The following is a 16,712-nucleotide window of genomic DNA, read 5'->3' as shown; positions in this document are numbered from 1 at the left end:
CATATTTAACCATTTAATTTTCGTAATTTTAGAGGAAGCCGGGCTTCCCTTGCAGTCTGTGAGAAATCGCCACTGCTTCAAACATACAAATTTTTCTGAGTCTATCGTTGGCCCTTTAACTCCTGACGTGTCTGTGGTGAGGATTCTGAATATATGATTTATTTTAAATATTCATTAAAAATCAACCATTTGCTCTATATGAAAGAATTCAAAATGTGCTGAGAGAATAGACATTGTGTTTTCCATAGACATCTGAGCATGCTCAGTTTACCCCCCACTGCCTGTGTAATGGGGGGGCAAAACACAGAGCATTGAGCGAGACATACTTGCAATAAAAATAAATGGTTTGCATTTTCCTTGTTGTTTTAACTGTTGTTTGCACTGTTGTTGTGATTTTTTTCTTTATTTCTTTCTTTATTTTTTACTGCGTTTTTACAGAGTTTTGTAACTGCTTTGTTGAGTTCAACCAAATGCCAAAAAGCAGCTGGACTAGAAAAAGAAGAGCCCCAAAACAAAAACTGTATGATGCAAATTCTGAGTGCCTTATTTAATAAAAGCCTGTAAAACTTCTGTTTATCTCTTTGTCTTTTTCTGTTATTCCACCCTGGTTTGACACCAAAAACATGCAGTAAAGCAAAACCATTAAGAAAAGAAACACAAGCACATACTCAGAGCAGCTTTTATGACACTGAAACTGAAAATTCACAGCAGCTCATTTCAATGAAATAATCCTTCGGGGTTAAAGGGTTAAAGTCAGGCATGTCCCAGAATTTGAACCTTGGTCTCCCATATTGAAGGCCTAATGAGCCGTGTTATCTACTGAGCTATTCTGCCGCATGTACACTTGTTCGTAGTATTTCCTATAAACATATTCACTCCTGTGGGTGGTGCTTGGGTGCCCTGAGGCTCTCCTATCTCTTGTATTGGAGGGGGGGTCTACTGCACCATTTAAAACAAGAGTCTATTATGATAAAGGGAAAGCCTTGGGCGCAGATTTTTGTGTCCCAAACAGGAAGCACGTCACTTTACTGCTCACTAAATGATTGAAAAACATTTTTAAACTACACTTAAATGCAGATTACACACAGTACTCACGCACTGTATCATGTATAAGTTGTTTATGTAAATATTAATGTTTCTGTAAAATTATTTTAGGTCATTCCTATCGTCTTCTTCCTCATGTGAGACAGATGGGGCAGCACCCTAGCGCCCTCTATTGACAAACTGCTACTGGTCAAAAGAACAGATACTACTATTCTACTACACTACATCCAATACTACATTCTAGGGATGCACCGATGCCACTTTATTCCAGACCGAGTACGAGTACTTACATTTGAGTACTTGCTGATACCGAGTACCGATACGAGTACTTAATAATCCCATTCCAGTTCTTAGTTCCTTTTGTAAATGTGCTTTATTGTCGTTGTCATTAGTCTGACTGGAAAAAAGTACTGCTACTGACATTTAATGTTTATTCACACCTGAAAAGTCCTTTGGTCCGCTTATTTGATTTGGATCAAATGCAGACTTTATTTTTTTCATTTGGGTCGGATCGCATTCACATTGCACTTTTTGCTAGTGGACCAAAATGCGTGAACAGAAGCACACACGTGACGAACTGCGCTAGAATTGGACAGAAAAGTCGGGGGCGGGGTGAATCAGAGACGGCCGGTGTTGATGAAAATAATCGTGGTACTCCTACATACAGTTATCATTTTCGGAATATAAATTGTATTTTCACAGACACAAATTTTCGGAAATAATGTTAACACTCAAGAGAAGCTCAGTCGGCGCCAGTTTCATAATCTGATCTGGCATCTGACCAAATGTCAGTGGCACATTCAGTGTCCTCATTGCTCCACATCTGTCCACAGCTCATGGCTGCTGCTGTTAGCTCTGACCACCTGTAAACCTTGGCTACTTCCAGCGGCTACGGTGGCTCGTCAAGCACAAAAAGGCTCAAGATTCCTTGGTTTGGTTCAGTTCGAGGTTGGTTATATTCACACCAGAAGTGCGTTTGGAAGCGGACCGAGACCACCTCTCCTAGGTGGAAGAGGTGGTCTTGGTCCGCTTGTTTGTTTCGAATCAGAGTTCTCCTGTTTGTATTCACACCTGAAAAAAAGTCCGGACTTTCTGGGGAAACGAATTCTGGTCCGTTTTAAACGGACCAAACGTGGTAGGTGTGAATACACCCTTAATGTGTTGGAATGAGCGTTTCTCAATTAATCCACCAGGGGGCGCCGCTCTTAATTAACCATACTGGACAAATACCATGAAGAAGAGTAAAGTTTTTTAGAAGAAGAAGAAGAAAGTCAGTAATAACAAACATGGAGACGACAGAGGCAACACTAATGTGATACTAATATTGCAGCGTTTTCACTGGTAAGGTTTAACAGCTTAGCTTCAGCAGGTAGAGAAAAGAGAAATGAGTGATAAGTTTTGTTTTCACTTCTGTTGGCGGTGGTCTGCACCGCTCCGTACACCCGGTGGTATTCTCATTCTGTTTACACATCCGCCAGCACCTGGAAAACAGATGGAATGTACGCAGAGGACGGACAGAACGCTGCGTCCGTATCTGTCTGTGTCTTTAACGTTACTTGCAGTCAGCGTTACTTTTATCACCGTCATTTATTTTGAAAAATCTCCACACTCTTCACACTCCACACACAGTATTCCACCGCCGCGTACCTGCTGCACTGAACTGTGAATGTCACACAGCCGTAAGTGGTATCGGTACATTTGTATCGGATATCTTTTACGAGTACGAGTACACACACTGAGTATCGGAGCCGATGCCAATACTCGTATCGGTGCATCCCTACTACATTCAGCATCTGTTTTTTATACAAGCATGTCTTTGGGTAACATCTCTACTCCACTCATATAGTTGTTGTCACCCCTTGCATTCATTGCAGTGTTTAGAATGTGTGTTATTGAGGACAAAAACCTCTCTCATTGCACCATTTGTAAGTGGCAGTGGATGATAGTGTCAGCTAAACGCTCCAAATGTCAAAGTCAATGTAAGAGGCTAATTAAGTAAATGAAGGTACCAGTTTCTGCTTTGACACAACTCCATTCCAGCCATAAATGCCCACTGTAATAACCCAATTTAGATGCACAGTCAGGGCCATGTTAATGGATATTATACACAAGTAAGCAAATGAGCAAGTGATAAAGGGACAGGACATGATTGGGAATGTGTTGGTGTGTAATACCTCAAACTGTCTTGGTAGCTGAGTCCTCTGGATAGCGCTGGCTTCTCTGGTTCCTTTTCATCGTCAGCCACTAATGCAAGAGAAGGGGGGCGGTGGGAAGCACAAATACTTAATAAAATCCTTATAAATGTAGGTTGAAGGATATCTGTATCTGACATGAATGTTTCTCTTTCTGACAGTTTTTACACCCAGTATTTTCATGCTCATTTCGGCTGTGTATTTCTTTGCCTCACATTTTCAAAACAGACTTGTTACATCACTGTTAATTTATTAAAGATGAATTATTAATTGTATTTATATGATTTTTTTTTTTTTTTTTTTTTTTTTGGCGTGATTGTTCAAAAACCCAACATCAAAACCAATTTCAGGAGCAATCCATATGAAATCACCAGAGACAACCAACTGACCGTTCACATTGTGTTTCATACATTCAGAACATGTTATTAGTTTTAATAAACATCAACATTTCAGCCTTATATCCACGTTAGTTTTTGAGCGTTAGAATGTCTTGTGACTGCCAGTGATCGAAGTGGATATATATGGAATGGAAACATGAACTATTTATATCTTAATAAAAGTAAATGGTTAAGGATGCCAACTTCATATTTTGTGCACATATTAATGCAGACAGGTTCTGCTCAGTGATATAATTATTAGGGGGCCAAGACTGGGGGACGCGTATGCCAGCATACGCGTTCCACAGTTCCAGCGGTGCTGTGGAACCCTATTGTTTTTGTACGGATTTTTATTATTCATCATCAATATTATTCTTTTTATTTTTCCGCCGATAAAACTGTTACTGCAGCCTAAACCGTACATGGTACGGTGGTGCAATTTGGAGGGTTGGTCCAGACCCCTGCAGGGACCTCAGACGCAAAAATGCGCATATATTCACCGGTAGGGGGCGCTGTAATCAAAGATAATGCGTTTTGGTCTATAACTCCCACACCGTATGTCGCACATTCAAAAACCTTATATCCTCAGATTCCCTGAATAGTACTGAATCACATGAGCTAGGCCACGCCCATTTCCGCCATGACTTTTCCCCCCGCAAAATCGCGAAAACTGAAAAACCTACTTTTTCGAACTCCGACTTGGGATTTTATCTGATCTGCGTGAATTTTGGCACATACACTCTTCTTATGGACCTGATCCAAAGTTATCACAAGAATTTTGTTTGGTTGAAAAATGCGCAAATAATTATCGAACAAATTTCTGTAGCTAGCTAAAAAAATGCTAACTCTTACATATCTCGGTCCAAGTAAATGCTATCAACACCAGATCTTAGATCCTTGGTTCTCATGTTACTCTGAGGATATGAGCCGAATTTGGTGAATGTTGGCCGCTAGGGGGCGCTGCAAATATAAAAAATTTATATCTCCTAAACAGCTTTACCGATTTCTACAAAATTTGGTGGGCATGATGAAGGGCCCATCCTGAGGCCATATCTTGAAGGTGGGTGTGGCTGAACAATGTGGGCGTGGCTTATTACAACTTAAACAACAAACATTTCCTACAGCTGAACTGTTCTGCTGAGAGCTGTGAAATTTCTATGGACCCTATAGAATAGGACACAGATCTACAAGAGCAAAAACTGTGGATGTACTTCACTAGGTGGCACTATAACAAATACGCGTTTTTGCCTCTAACTTCCACATTTTAAATGACACATTCATCAACGTTACATTTTTGTATTCCTTGGATAGAGATGACTCTTTTGACATAGGCCACGCCCACTTCCACTGCATATTTTTCTTTCTAAGTCGCTACATATCAAAAACATCCTTTTTCGAACTCCTACTAGGGTTTAAGCCCCATTAGCTTCAAACTTTGCACATACAATCTCCAGAGGCTTCTGATCTAAAGTTATTACAATCAGCTTGCTGCTGTAAAAAATGTGCTAGTTATGATTGAACACATTTTTTTGCTAGCTAAAAAAACCATATTGTTGCATATCTTTCTCAAAATAAATGCTATCAACATCAAACTTTAGATCCTTGTTTTAGAGGTCAACCAGAGGCTCTGTACCAAATTTGTTACAAATCGGACAATAGGGGGCGCTATAAACAGAGAAATATCAAGTCGCAAAAAGTTCATCCGATTCACACGAAATTTGGTGGGTATGATGGGGGTTCACTCCTGAGACCAGCTGTAAAGTTTGGTAATGATTGGTCAATGTGGGTGTAATTTATTACAACAAATCCCAGTCCCACACATTCCTCCTTTTGCATTCCTAATGCATTGGTCCCATTCCAGTGAATGCAGGGAATCCGGCTCCAACTGTTCCTGCAGCCTAAAGCGTACATGGTAGAGCGCTGACATTTGGAGGGTTGGTCCAGACCCCTGCACGGAACTGAGACGCAAACAATTATATATGTCCACCAGCAGGGGGCCATAGAACCAAGGCATATGCATTTTGGTCTATAACTCCCACACTGTATGTTGCACATTAAAAAACCTCATATCCTCAGATTTCCTGAATAGGGCTGAATCAAATGGGCGTGGTCAGGCAGATTTGGGGGAGGACTTTTTTTCCAGCAAAACTGCGAAAACTGGAAAACCTACTTTTTCCAACTCCTACTTTGGATTTTTTCCGATCTGCATGAATCTTGGCATGTACGCTCTTCCCATAGACATGATACTAAGTTATCAATAGAATTTTGTTTGGTCAAAAAATGTGAAATTTATAAATGAATAATTTTCTGCAGTTAGCTAAAAAAATGTTAACTATTACATATCTCAGACAAATTAAATTCTTTCAACACCACATATTAGATACTTTGTTTACATGTCACTGTGAGGGTATGAGCCGAATTTGATGAATGTTAGCCTCTAATGGGCGCTGCAAATATGTAAAATTTTTATCTCTGAAATGCCTTTACAGATTTCAACGAAATTTTGTGAGTATGATGTGGGGTCACTCCTGAGACCAGCTGTAAAGTTTAGTAATGATTGGTCAAAGTGGACGTAATCTATTCCAACTAATCCCAGTCCCACACATTCCTCCTTCCACTCTACTGGTGCATTTGTCCCATTCCAGTGAATACAGCGGCTCAGATGGTGGAATAATAACTCCAACTGTAAACCCTTATGAACGGGTCCCAGCCTCCACCAGCTCAGCCCCAGACCCATGTCCTTCGGGGCCGACTTCCGTGGGCTCTGTGGGGCCTGGGGTCCGAGTGGGTGGGGAGGCTTGGCCCCCGTTCATAACTGCTCGCAGTTCTAGTTTTTTGGTTTTTTTTTTATGAATTTGAAATATGTGTCCTAAATGATTATTTTTTTACTCCAATGCCTTTGAATCCATTTTTTATTAAAAGTCACCACTGTAGTACTACAACATGAAAAATAAATACTAAAATTCAAATGATCTCATGGGCTTCACATTACTTATTTATTACAAGTTTCAGAAAGTTATAACTGGGCAAATATGCAGCTGTGGATCTTCTTTTAAAGACGTGTTGAATTGACTTTTTTTATACGACAGTGAAATCAGTATTACATCATATTGTCAAAGCCCCAGTATCTCAAAAACTAATGAAGATATAAGGTTTAAATTTTGTTTGGTGGTTACTAGGTTTAACAGCATTATTTCAGCTTGCAACACTGGGAAAAAATCAAAAACTTGCCAAATGTATTTTTCTCATTTCTAGTCAAAATAATTCATCACACTTAAAATAAGACACAATCACCAAAAGATTAACTTTTCAATGAGATATAAGAACTTATTTTTAGATAATAGATCTTGAAAATCTTATTACAAGAAATCTAACCAAGATAATTTTCATTTATTCCATTGGCTGATTTTTTTTTTTTTTTTTGCTTAAATTAAGCTAAAAAAAAAAATTTAAATTAAGCAAAAATATATATATATATATTTGCCAATGGAACAAGTGAAAATTATCTTGATAAGATTTCTTGAAATAAGATTTTCAAGATCTATTGTCAAAAAATAAGTTCTTATATCTCACTGTAAAATTACTCTTTAGGTGATGATGTCTTATTTTAAGTGTGATGAGATATATTTACTAGAAATGAGTAAAATACACTTGGTAAGATTTTGATTTTTGCAGTGAATAAGATACTCATATTCATATGCTGTCAACAGAAATGGCTACACTGCAAAAATCCAAATCTTACCAAGTGTATTTTTCCTCATTTCTAGTCAAAATATCTCATCACACTTAAAACTAGAAAAGCACTCGGAGAGCGCAGACTTCCGCCAAGGCAGATCAGTGCTCCCCCCCACCCCACCCCCCAATCACCACCAAAATTTAATCATTTGTTCCTTGTGCCAGTATCAACATTTCCTGAAATTTTCATTCAAATCCGTCCATAACTTTTAGGGTTATCTTGCACACGGACAGACAGACAGACAGAGACAAACCAACGCCAGCAAAAACATAATAACATAATAAGACATAACCACCTAAAGAATAACTTGTAAGTGAGATATAAGAACTTATTTTTAGACAATGGATCTTGAAAATCTTATTTCAAGAAATCTAACCAAGAAATTTTCACTTCATCCATTGGCTGATTTTTTTTTTTTTTTTTGCTTGAATTAAGCAAAAAAAAATCTTGAATTAAGCAAAACACCCTCCAGTGGCCTACTTTTTTATTTTTATAACACTGGTCTACAAGGAAAATGCTTCCAGAATAAAAGTAATGAAATTTTACCACATGAGAGTCACTGATAAAGAAAAGTCAAGTCAAAAATGCTGGTAGACTGAAGTTTCCAAGATACAGCCTTGGGTCAAAATGTGAAATTCAAGAATTAACGAGAGAATGGGTTTGACTCAAAAGGAATATTTGTCTCAGAGCTACAAGATCTACTTCAAAACACTGTCTGCACATTAGAATACATTCACTTTACAGGTTCTATTTAGTGGAAGATTTATTAAACGATTATATAAATGTACATAAATCAATATATATGTGTAATAACACTTCATCATATACCTTGAAAACATCAGCAAACCGGCACTTTTGTCATTTATTTTCCAATGAATCTTATTAAAATACGTAACATTTAGCACATTTAATGTCTGAAGCAAATCATTTCTAAAAAAAATTGTAGACCAGTGTAATTAGAGTCCCATACTTTTAATTTTGGACAATTTGGTCCAAAATTGACCAAAACTATAAATATTGGGTAACTAAGGGAGTTACAGCTTGGTGTGTTCTGGAAAATAATGGGAAGCTGGAGAGTTTCAAAACTTTGGCACAAAAATATCAATTTGAGAAACATGATTTTTTTCGTTATCTTCAAATGAGAGACTATTATAAAGGGGAAATACAGGTGGGACCGTCCATGGAAGAGAGCGATGTGGTTCAAATCATGACTAAAGCATATAAAGATAGTAATACCAGGATAATCTCAGCATTATATAAAGTCTAAATAAATCTCAATAAGCAAACAACTTACTATATGAAAGTGAAATGGGGAAGAGAATTTGACTTAGAAACTGATGATATAGATTGGCTAAACATGTGGAAATGACATCATACAACTACTAGCTCTCGCACATGGAGGGAATTTGCCTGGAAAAACCTTATAAGATTTTTTATTACACCCAAGTTAAAAGTAAAGAGTTACAGAGGCATCAGGAATGTTGGAGAGAATTCGGGGAGATGGATGTTGACCATTCTCATGTTTTTCGGAAATGTTCAAAACTTTCGGAATATTGGGAAATGATCTACAATGTCCTATGTCAAGTATTAGGGTACGCAATTCCAAAGAAACCTGAAATTCTTTATTTATTCAACTTTGGTGATGGCGCTATACGTGAATATGATAAATATTTGGTAAAGGTGATGTTGATAGCTGCAAAAAAATGTATAACAAGGAATTGGGGGAAGATAAACGTACCATCAAAGGATCAATGGATAACTACGATCGAGGACATACACTGAACAAAAATATAAATGCCCCACTTTTGTTTTTGCTCCCATTTTTCATGAGCTGAACTCAAAGATCTAAAACTTTTTCTATGTACACAAAAGGCCTATTTCTCTCAAATATTGTTCATAAATTTGTCTAAATCTGTGTTAGTGAGCACTTCTCCTTTGTCCTTTGCTGAGATAATCCATCCACCTCACAGGTGTGGCATATCAAGATGCTGATTAGACAGCAGGATTATTGCACAGGTGTGACTTAGGCTGGCCACAATAAAAGGCCACTCTAAAATGTGCAGTTTTACTGTATTGGGTGGTCCAGGGGGGTCAGAAAACCAGTCAGTATTTGGTGTGACCACCATTTTCCTCACACAGTCTTCTTCATGAATTCTCTGAAACACCTTTGGAGATGGCTTATGGTAGAGAAATAAACATTCAATTCACAGGCAAAAGCTCTGGTGGAGATTCCTGAAGTCAGCATGACCAGTGCATATTCCCTCAAAACTTGTGACATCTGTGGTATTGTGCTGTGTGATAAAACTGCACATTTTGGAGTGGCCTTTTATTGTGGCCAGCCTAAGGCACACCTGTGCAAAAATCCTGCTGTCTAATCAGCATCTTGATATGCCACACCTGTGAGGTGGATGGATCATCTCAGCAAAGAAGAAGTGTTCACTAACACAAATTTAGACAGATTTGTGAACAATATTTGAGAGAAATAAACCTTGTGTGTACACAGAAAAAGTTTTATATCTTTGAGTTCAGCTCATGAAAAATGGGAGCAAAAACAAAAGTGGGGCATTTATATTTTTGTTCAGTGTATTTCTAATGGAAAAACTAACACACAGATTGAGACTACAAGAACCACAAATGAACAAAAAGTGGAAAAAATGGACATTATGTGAGCAAAATAACTGATAAGACTGTGCTACCCAGACTTATTTATGTTGTTGTGTTTTCTTTTTGTTGTTCTTTTAAAACTAATAAAATATAAGTTACAAAAAAAAAGAGTCCTATACTTTCAGGTCCTGTAGTTTTACTTGATTATAGAACTTGAATCAGTACTCCGTTGTTGCTCAAGTATCTGTACTTTGTGTTTGCCATCTCAAGAAAATGTTGCCACATATCTTTTATTAGATTTCCCCACGTAAACCTACTTTGCTTTGCCTTTTCATTCAGAGCCTTGTCTCCTTGGCTCTGCAGGGTGACGAGGGTGAAGTAGACACCCTTCCTCTCCAGCAGTTCATTGTGTTTACCCCTCTCCACCGCCCGGCCATGTTCAAACCCCACAATCACATCAGCGTTTTTTATGGTAGACAGCCGGTGAGCTATGGAGATGGTGGTGCGACCCAGGCGTACCTATAAACGCAAAATGATGCCAATAAATAATCTCTCCACAGAACATAACAAGAGTATTGAGACCTCCCATCCATTTCAGATTAAGTTGAACCTGTAACCTTAACATGGCTACACCGTCTATCCATAAAATCAACCAGTTAGACCGAGCACATAAAGCACACAGGGCAGACTTACTTTATCCAAGGCTTCTTGAACCACGGCTTCGCTCTCATTGTCGAGGGCAGAGGTGGCCATGTCCAGCAGCAGAATACGAGGGTTCCTGACCAATGCTCGGGCAATGGCGATACGCTGCTTCTGACCGCCGCTCATCTGACCCCCGCCCTCTCCGACCAAGGTGTCAAATTTCTGTTAGGTTTAACATACGAAAAGGTTTACTGAGCCTGTTGTTGTTTAAATCAATAGTTCAATAAGCTTTTATTACATTTGTGGTGTTGCCTCCCCATTAAATCGGCCAAAGCTGTTGACTTTAAAACCTATTTTTTAATGTCTCATTGTCATATATTCTTTACATGTCATTGGATAATTACCTAACTTATTCACAAATGGACGAAAGAATTGGGACATGTTAAATTCAGGCTTTTCTTTGCTAACGGGTGTGGGCTACAAAACAATAATGACAAATGTCATCATGGCAAATGTTTTATAGTGTGATAAATGTCATATTGGTTATTAATATTGATGTTTGTATGTCAAATCAGCATGAACAGGACATCTTACAGCTGTAGCCATGATGTGTCCCCAAACTTCTGTCCATATAGTTTATAAACATCAATATTTTCTTAAAGTTTAATGGGAGATTTTTCTTCCCAAGTGAGATGTGAAGAAAGTAGATGGTTAGTTGTGGTAGAAAGTTAAAGCATGAAAAATATTTTAGTAGTTTAGAGGTAGAATATATAAAATCATCGTCGTGGATAAAAAAAATTAATAATGTTGAGAGAAATTAAGTAAAAATCATCTCTGATGCATTTTGGAAGCATAGATAACCATTTAAACCAAATTAACCAATGCAATGATATCACAATATAAAATGATATTATGACATTTGTCATAATTATTTTGTACCCCAGACTCCTGTTAGCAAAGAAAAAACCTGAATTCAACGTGTCCACATACTTTTGTCCATATAGTGTATGACTTAGGCAATTATAACTTTAGGTAAAAAAAGAAACATCATTAGTGCAGGAGAAAATCCTAATGTTTACAGAAAAAAACTTCAAATTGAGATTGAAGTTAATTTACAAGAAAAACCTGTCTATTCCTTGTGGGTAAAGTTTAAAATACACGTGAAATTATTAAATATACAGGAAATAATAGGAAGCCTTACAGTGCATCTAAAGTGGTTTAGCTAACTAGGTTGTGTGGAAGACTGCAATGTTGTTGACTGGGTTTTACCGCCCCAAGTAAATAACTATATAATTTAGTACATGATCATGGTTTGTTATGTAGTACTCCAGTATTGATTTCTTCCCTCATGCACTTTGATTCATTCATGGCCACTAGATAAATGTTTATTGCTGGCTTACTCTTGTTATGTAATTGGCCTTAAATAGTATGTTGTTGCCTTCTGGGGATGCATCGACTCCACCTGTATTTATACTCAACATGGCTTCCTATTTTTTCCAAATTTCTTTATAACACTGCTGGGAGATGAATACATGATTTACCTTAGTCTGATTTGATCCCAAATCTGAAATCAGAAATTCTCCTGCACATCAAGTTGTTGAGTAATTCACAAGTGAATATATAGGCATTTGCAGCAACAACAGTTTAGTTCTATAAAGTCTAAGTGATCAAAATTGCTTTCAATACCTGAAAGAAGAAAATGGTTTGGTTTGGTGGTGGTTGAAAATGATGTAAAGGTGAAAGCTGGAATTTTCATTGCATCCTAGATTGGAGAACTTATTGCTGATCCCGTATTATAAACAGTAATTTAAGCTCAGGTCCAGAATTAATGCGTTGGGATTCATTTGTGCAAGTGGTGCAGAATTTTCTGGTGAACCACAGAACACATTTTGATCGACTAGTGTAAATCATATTAAAGCATTTCCTCCATTCATGTTAATTTATTTCCACCCAGTCTGGGTCATCTAGATATTTCAGAAATGAAACCAGGTACCGAGGGGCTTCAACCCAAACATGGTGATAGTCACAGCCTGCAGGAACAAAAGACAGTGGCTGACACATTTTCATAAGTGATAAGTTTGATACTTATATCAACAGGAAAATATCTGCAGTTTAGTATAGATTATGACTACAAAATAGAATCTTTTTTTTTATACAAAAGTTTGTTTATATCTATATATCTCTATATATATATCTATATCTATCTATATCTATCTATCTATTTATCTATCTATCTATCTATCTATCTATGTATATCTATATCTATCTATCTATCTATCTATCTATATATATATATATATATATATATATATATATATATATATATATGTATACATATATACACAGGGTGGGGAAGCAAAATGTACAATATTTTGAGGCAGGGATTGAAAGACAGTGTATGACCATTTAGTTCATCGAAAGTCATGAGAATTTATTTGCCACAAGAAAATTTACAAAATAGAAAGTGTTTTTATTCTATGTGTCCTCCTTCTTTCTCAATAACTGCCTTCACACGCTTCCTGAAACTTGCGCAAGTGTTCCTCGAATATTCGGGTGACAACTTCTCCCATTCTTCTTTAATAGTATCTTTAAGAAAGTCGACATTGCTGTGTGATGTTCTATTGGTAGCATGTTCTAAAACGCCCCAAATAGCAGAATCCAGAGGGTTTAGATCTGGGCTAGAAGGCGGCCATAAACATGATTCCCAAAAATTGCTAAAGTTGGATTTGTTGCTGTTGTCAACAAGTGTTTTAGTGTTCTTGTGTAAGATTTTAACTTCAAATCATATTTTACTGCATTTCTAACGCTCTTGTTGTCTACCTCAAGTTCAATTGCCATTTTTCTCATGGATTTGGTTGGATCCTTTAGGATTTTGGATTTGAGAGCTTTAATAAAAGCTTTAGTTAGTTTTTTGTTGCTTCCTCCACTTCCAGACTTTTTCGTAATAGTTTTGCTCATAGTCATTCTCTTCTTTCCATTATAAACAGTCTTTATGGACACTCCAACTATTTTTGAAATCTCCTTTGGTGTGACGAGTGCATTCAGCAAATCACACACTCTTTGACGTTTGCTTTCCTGATTACTCATATGGGCAAAAGTTTCTGAAAAGGTATGGATAATAGTGTTAGGTATGATTATGACATCAATATATGTTTGGTTTCAAAACAACTGACGTAGTGCCTGCTGAGAAAAAACAACTAAAGGTTGATTGTAAATTTTGCTTCCCCACCCTGTATATAAATATATATATATATATATATATATATATATATATATATATATATATATATATATATATATATATATATATATATATATACATATATAATAAAATTTTATTTCAATCAGATTTATTTATGTAGCATCACATCATAACAAAAGTTACATCTCATGACACTTTACCTTACTTACTTGCTGGTCTAAACCAGACTCTAAACCCGACCATGGCAAAAGAGATTTCTAATCTTAATGGGAATTGCTGGTTAAATAAAGGTAAATGAAATAAAAATAAATAATTATTCTCAGAGAATATCAAAGTTTCTTTCTTGTTTTATAACTTAATTCTCCAGGATTTTTTTTTCACCTTCCAAATCCCTTTTTCTTTAATAAACATGCCATCATATTTGTGAGGATGTATCTACTTTTGTTTAATTTATACATGGGGCTGGTAATGTGTTACTTCCTGTTGTGTTGGAGATGTAACAGATAAAGTTACATTACTTCTTTCTCAGTAAACTCCTCACCTGTGGCAGGTCCATGATGAAGTTGTATGCGTTGGCCTCCTTGGCGGCTGTGATGATGTCTTCCAATGAGACGCCAGGACGACCGTAACGTATGTTCTCAGCAATAGTTGTGGCGAAAAGCACAGGCTCCTGTTCCACGATGCCAATGAGCGAGCGCAGCCATTGGATGTTGAGCCCTCTTATGTCATGACCATCCAGAGTCACCTGAGACAGAGGGCGCAGGAAGAAGGTGGTTTGGCTCAAGTTGATGGATGATGCTATTAAAGTGCTTTGTTGTGTTAATGTGTTTTTGTGACCATGCTAGTTTCAGCTGATAGGATTGTTAGTCTTGTGCATAACCTTCATAGTGCAGATTTAAAAGGCTCTGTTCCTCTGTAGAAGGAATAGAAATATAAGGTATGTAAAGACCTCCGCTTTATATGACACAGATTATCATTTACTTTTATCAACCTCTGGTGATGTCTATTTTTGAAACTTCAGGAGGCTTCATCTATGATGTGTCAAGGGATTTTTTTTTTTTCTTCAGTTTTCAGGATGACAAAAGGGGCGGCTGACAGAAGAATCAGTGTTTTATTCATCTATTTTTGACTCACCATGCCTTCTTTAGGGTCGTAGAAGCGCTGGATGAGTTGAATAGTGGTGCTCTTCCCAGCTCCACTCGGCCCGACGAAGGCTGTGGTCTCGCCCGATTTCACTGCTACACTGAGCTGATCTAGGATCTGTGGAGCGGTGATGCCATGGTATCATTAGCAAAACCTAATTATATCACAACATAGTTGTATATCGTTAGCCTCACAGCGTAATTGCTTAAGTTATACACTATATGGACAAAAGTATTGGGACACATTGAATTCAGGTGTTTCTTTTCTAACAGGGATACAGGGATACAAAACAATAATGACAAATGTCAACATGTAGTTTTATATTGGGATAAATATCACTGCATTGCATTGGTTAGTTTGGTTTGAATTGTTATTTTTGCTTCCAAAATGCCTCAGAGATGGTTTTTACTTCATTTCTCTCAACATTGATTTAGTTTTTTTTCCCTCGACTATAATTTTAAAAGTTCTACCATTGAATTTCTAAAATATTTTAATGATAATTTTCTACTACAACTAACCATCTACATTCTTCACATCTCACTTAGGATGAAAAATCTTTATAAAATATATGGACAAAAATATTGGGACACATCATGGCTACAGCTGTAAGATGTCCTGTTCATGATAATTTGACATATAAACATCAATACTAATAATCAATATGATATTTATCCTAATATAAAACTATATTAAGACATTTTTCATTATTGTTTTGTAGCCTAGACCCCTGTTAGAAAAGAAAAAACAGAATTCAACGTGTCCCAATACTTTTGTCCTTATAGTGAATGAATTAGGCGATTATGTTTTGAGGCTAACGATATGGTTCTGAATGTACCTTCACGTCAGGTCTGGAGGGGTAGTAGAAATTCACGTTATGGAACTCGATATCTCCTTTGACCCTGTCGAGTTTATATCCAGCCTCTGATAAACAGTCGATCTCTGGCTCCTGTCAGTATTCAGGATGAAATCATCGATTAAGCAAGGTAGAGAAATAAGTAGTTTTACAGCCAAATAAAGCATCAAAGTGATAATGTCAAGCATTCTCACCCTGTCAATAGTCTCAAAGATCATTGTAGCAGCACCACGACCTGCAGCAAACGCTTCCAGACATGGAGACGCCTGCCCCAAATTCATAGCAGCGATTAAGACGCCAAAAAACACCTGCGACAAAACGAGAAAACATCATTAGATTAGTAATGGTGAAGCATTTGTGTTGTCATGGTACATTCCTGTTGTTTCTGCTGGAAGTGGAGCTGGACTCTGGTTTTCTAAATATTTTATGTTTATGTACCTTTTTTTCTCTAATCTTTGGTGAGATATTGGATGAATTTAACATTGTTAGACATTGGACATTGTAGACATTATGAGAAGTTTACAAGGATCTTCCACTGTATCATTTGAATGACAGATGGTGAGAAACAAATAATTTTTTGATCCCAGGTGAATTGTGATACCATTTACACATGTAATGTTTATCAATTTAAAAGAAAATTGGCAATAACAAAAGTTGCGGCTTGTGGTAAAGACAGAATCTAGTTTACTGTAAAATGGCTTAGTGGACTGCATCTCTTGTCGCATATTGTGTCACACATGTCACCAACATTAGAACAAGCATGACTTTGGGATATTTAACCAAATTTTCTGAAACTGAGGAGAAAAAATATGAAGTTATAGTAGAACCTTGCAGTATGAGGGCACCGTTGCATTAGTAATTTGCTTTGTGAGCCACAGCTAGTGAGTATTTTTGTCGTGAAATACAAGTGGGAATCTGC

At 37.0% G+C, this 16,712-nt stretch overlaps 1 protein-coding gene across 1 annotated transcript in view; it reads right to left on the bottom strand.

The window, feature by feature from the left end:
- The window catches only part of LOC115436613 (bile salt export pump-like), a 66,520-nt gene that overhangs the window by 32,797 nt on the left and 17,011 nt on the right, over nt 1–16,712 (bottom strand). Inside the window, 7 exon segments of the mRNA XM_030159512.1 lie at nt 3,219–3,288; nt 10,271–10,472; nt 10,647–10,817; nt 14,339–14,542; nt 14,932–15,057; nt 15,776–15,886; nt 15,988–16,101. Of these exon segments, the coding sequence (XP_030015372.1) occupies nt 3,219–3,288; nt 10,271–10,472; nt 10,647–10,817; nt 14,339–14,542; nt 14,932–15,057; nt 15,776–15,886; nt 15,988–16,101 (998 nt within the window).

The sequence above is a fragment of the Sphaeramia orbicularis genome, chromosome 2, assembly GCF_902148855.1.
Source record: "Sphaeramia orbicularis chromosome 2, fSphaOr1.1, whole genome shotgun sequence".
Taxonomy (NCBI): Eukaryota; Metazoa; Chordata; class Actinopteri; order Kurtiformes; family Apogonidae; genus Sphaeramia; species Sphaeramia orbicularis.
The sequence above is the reverse complement of the archived record's forward strand: the minus strand, read 5'-3'. Positions and strand labels throughout refer to the sequence as shown.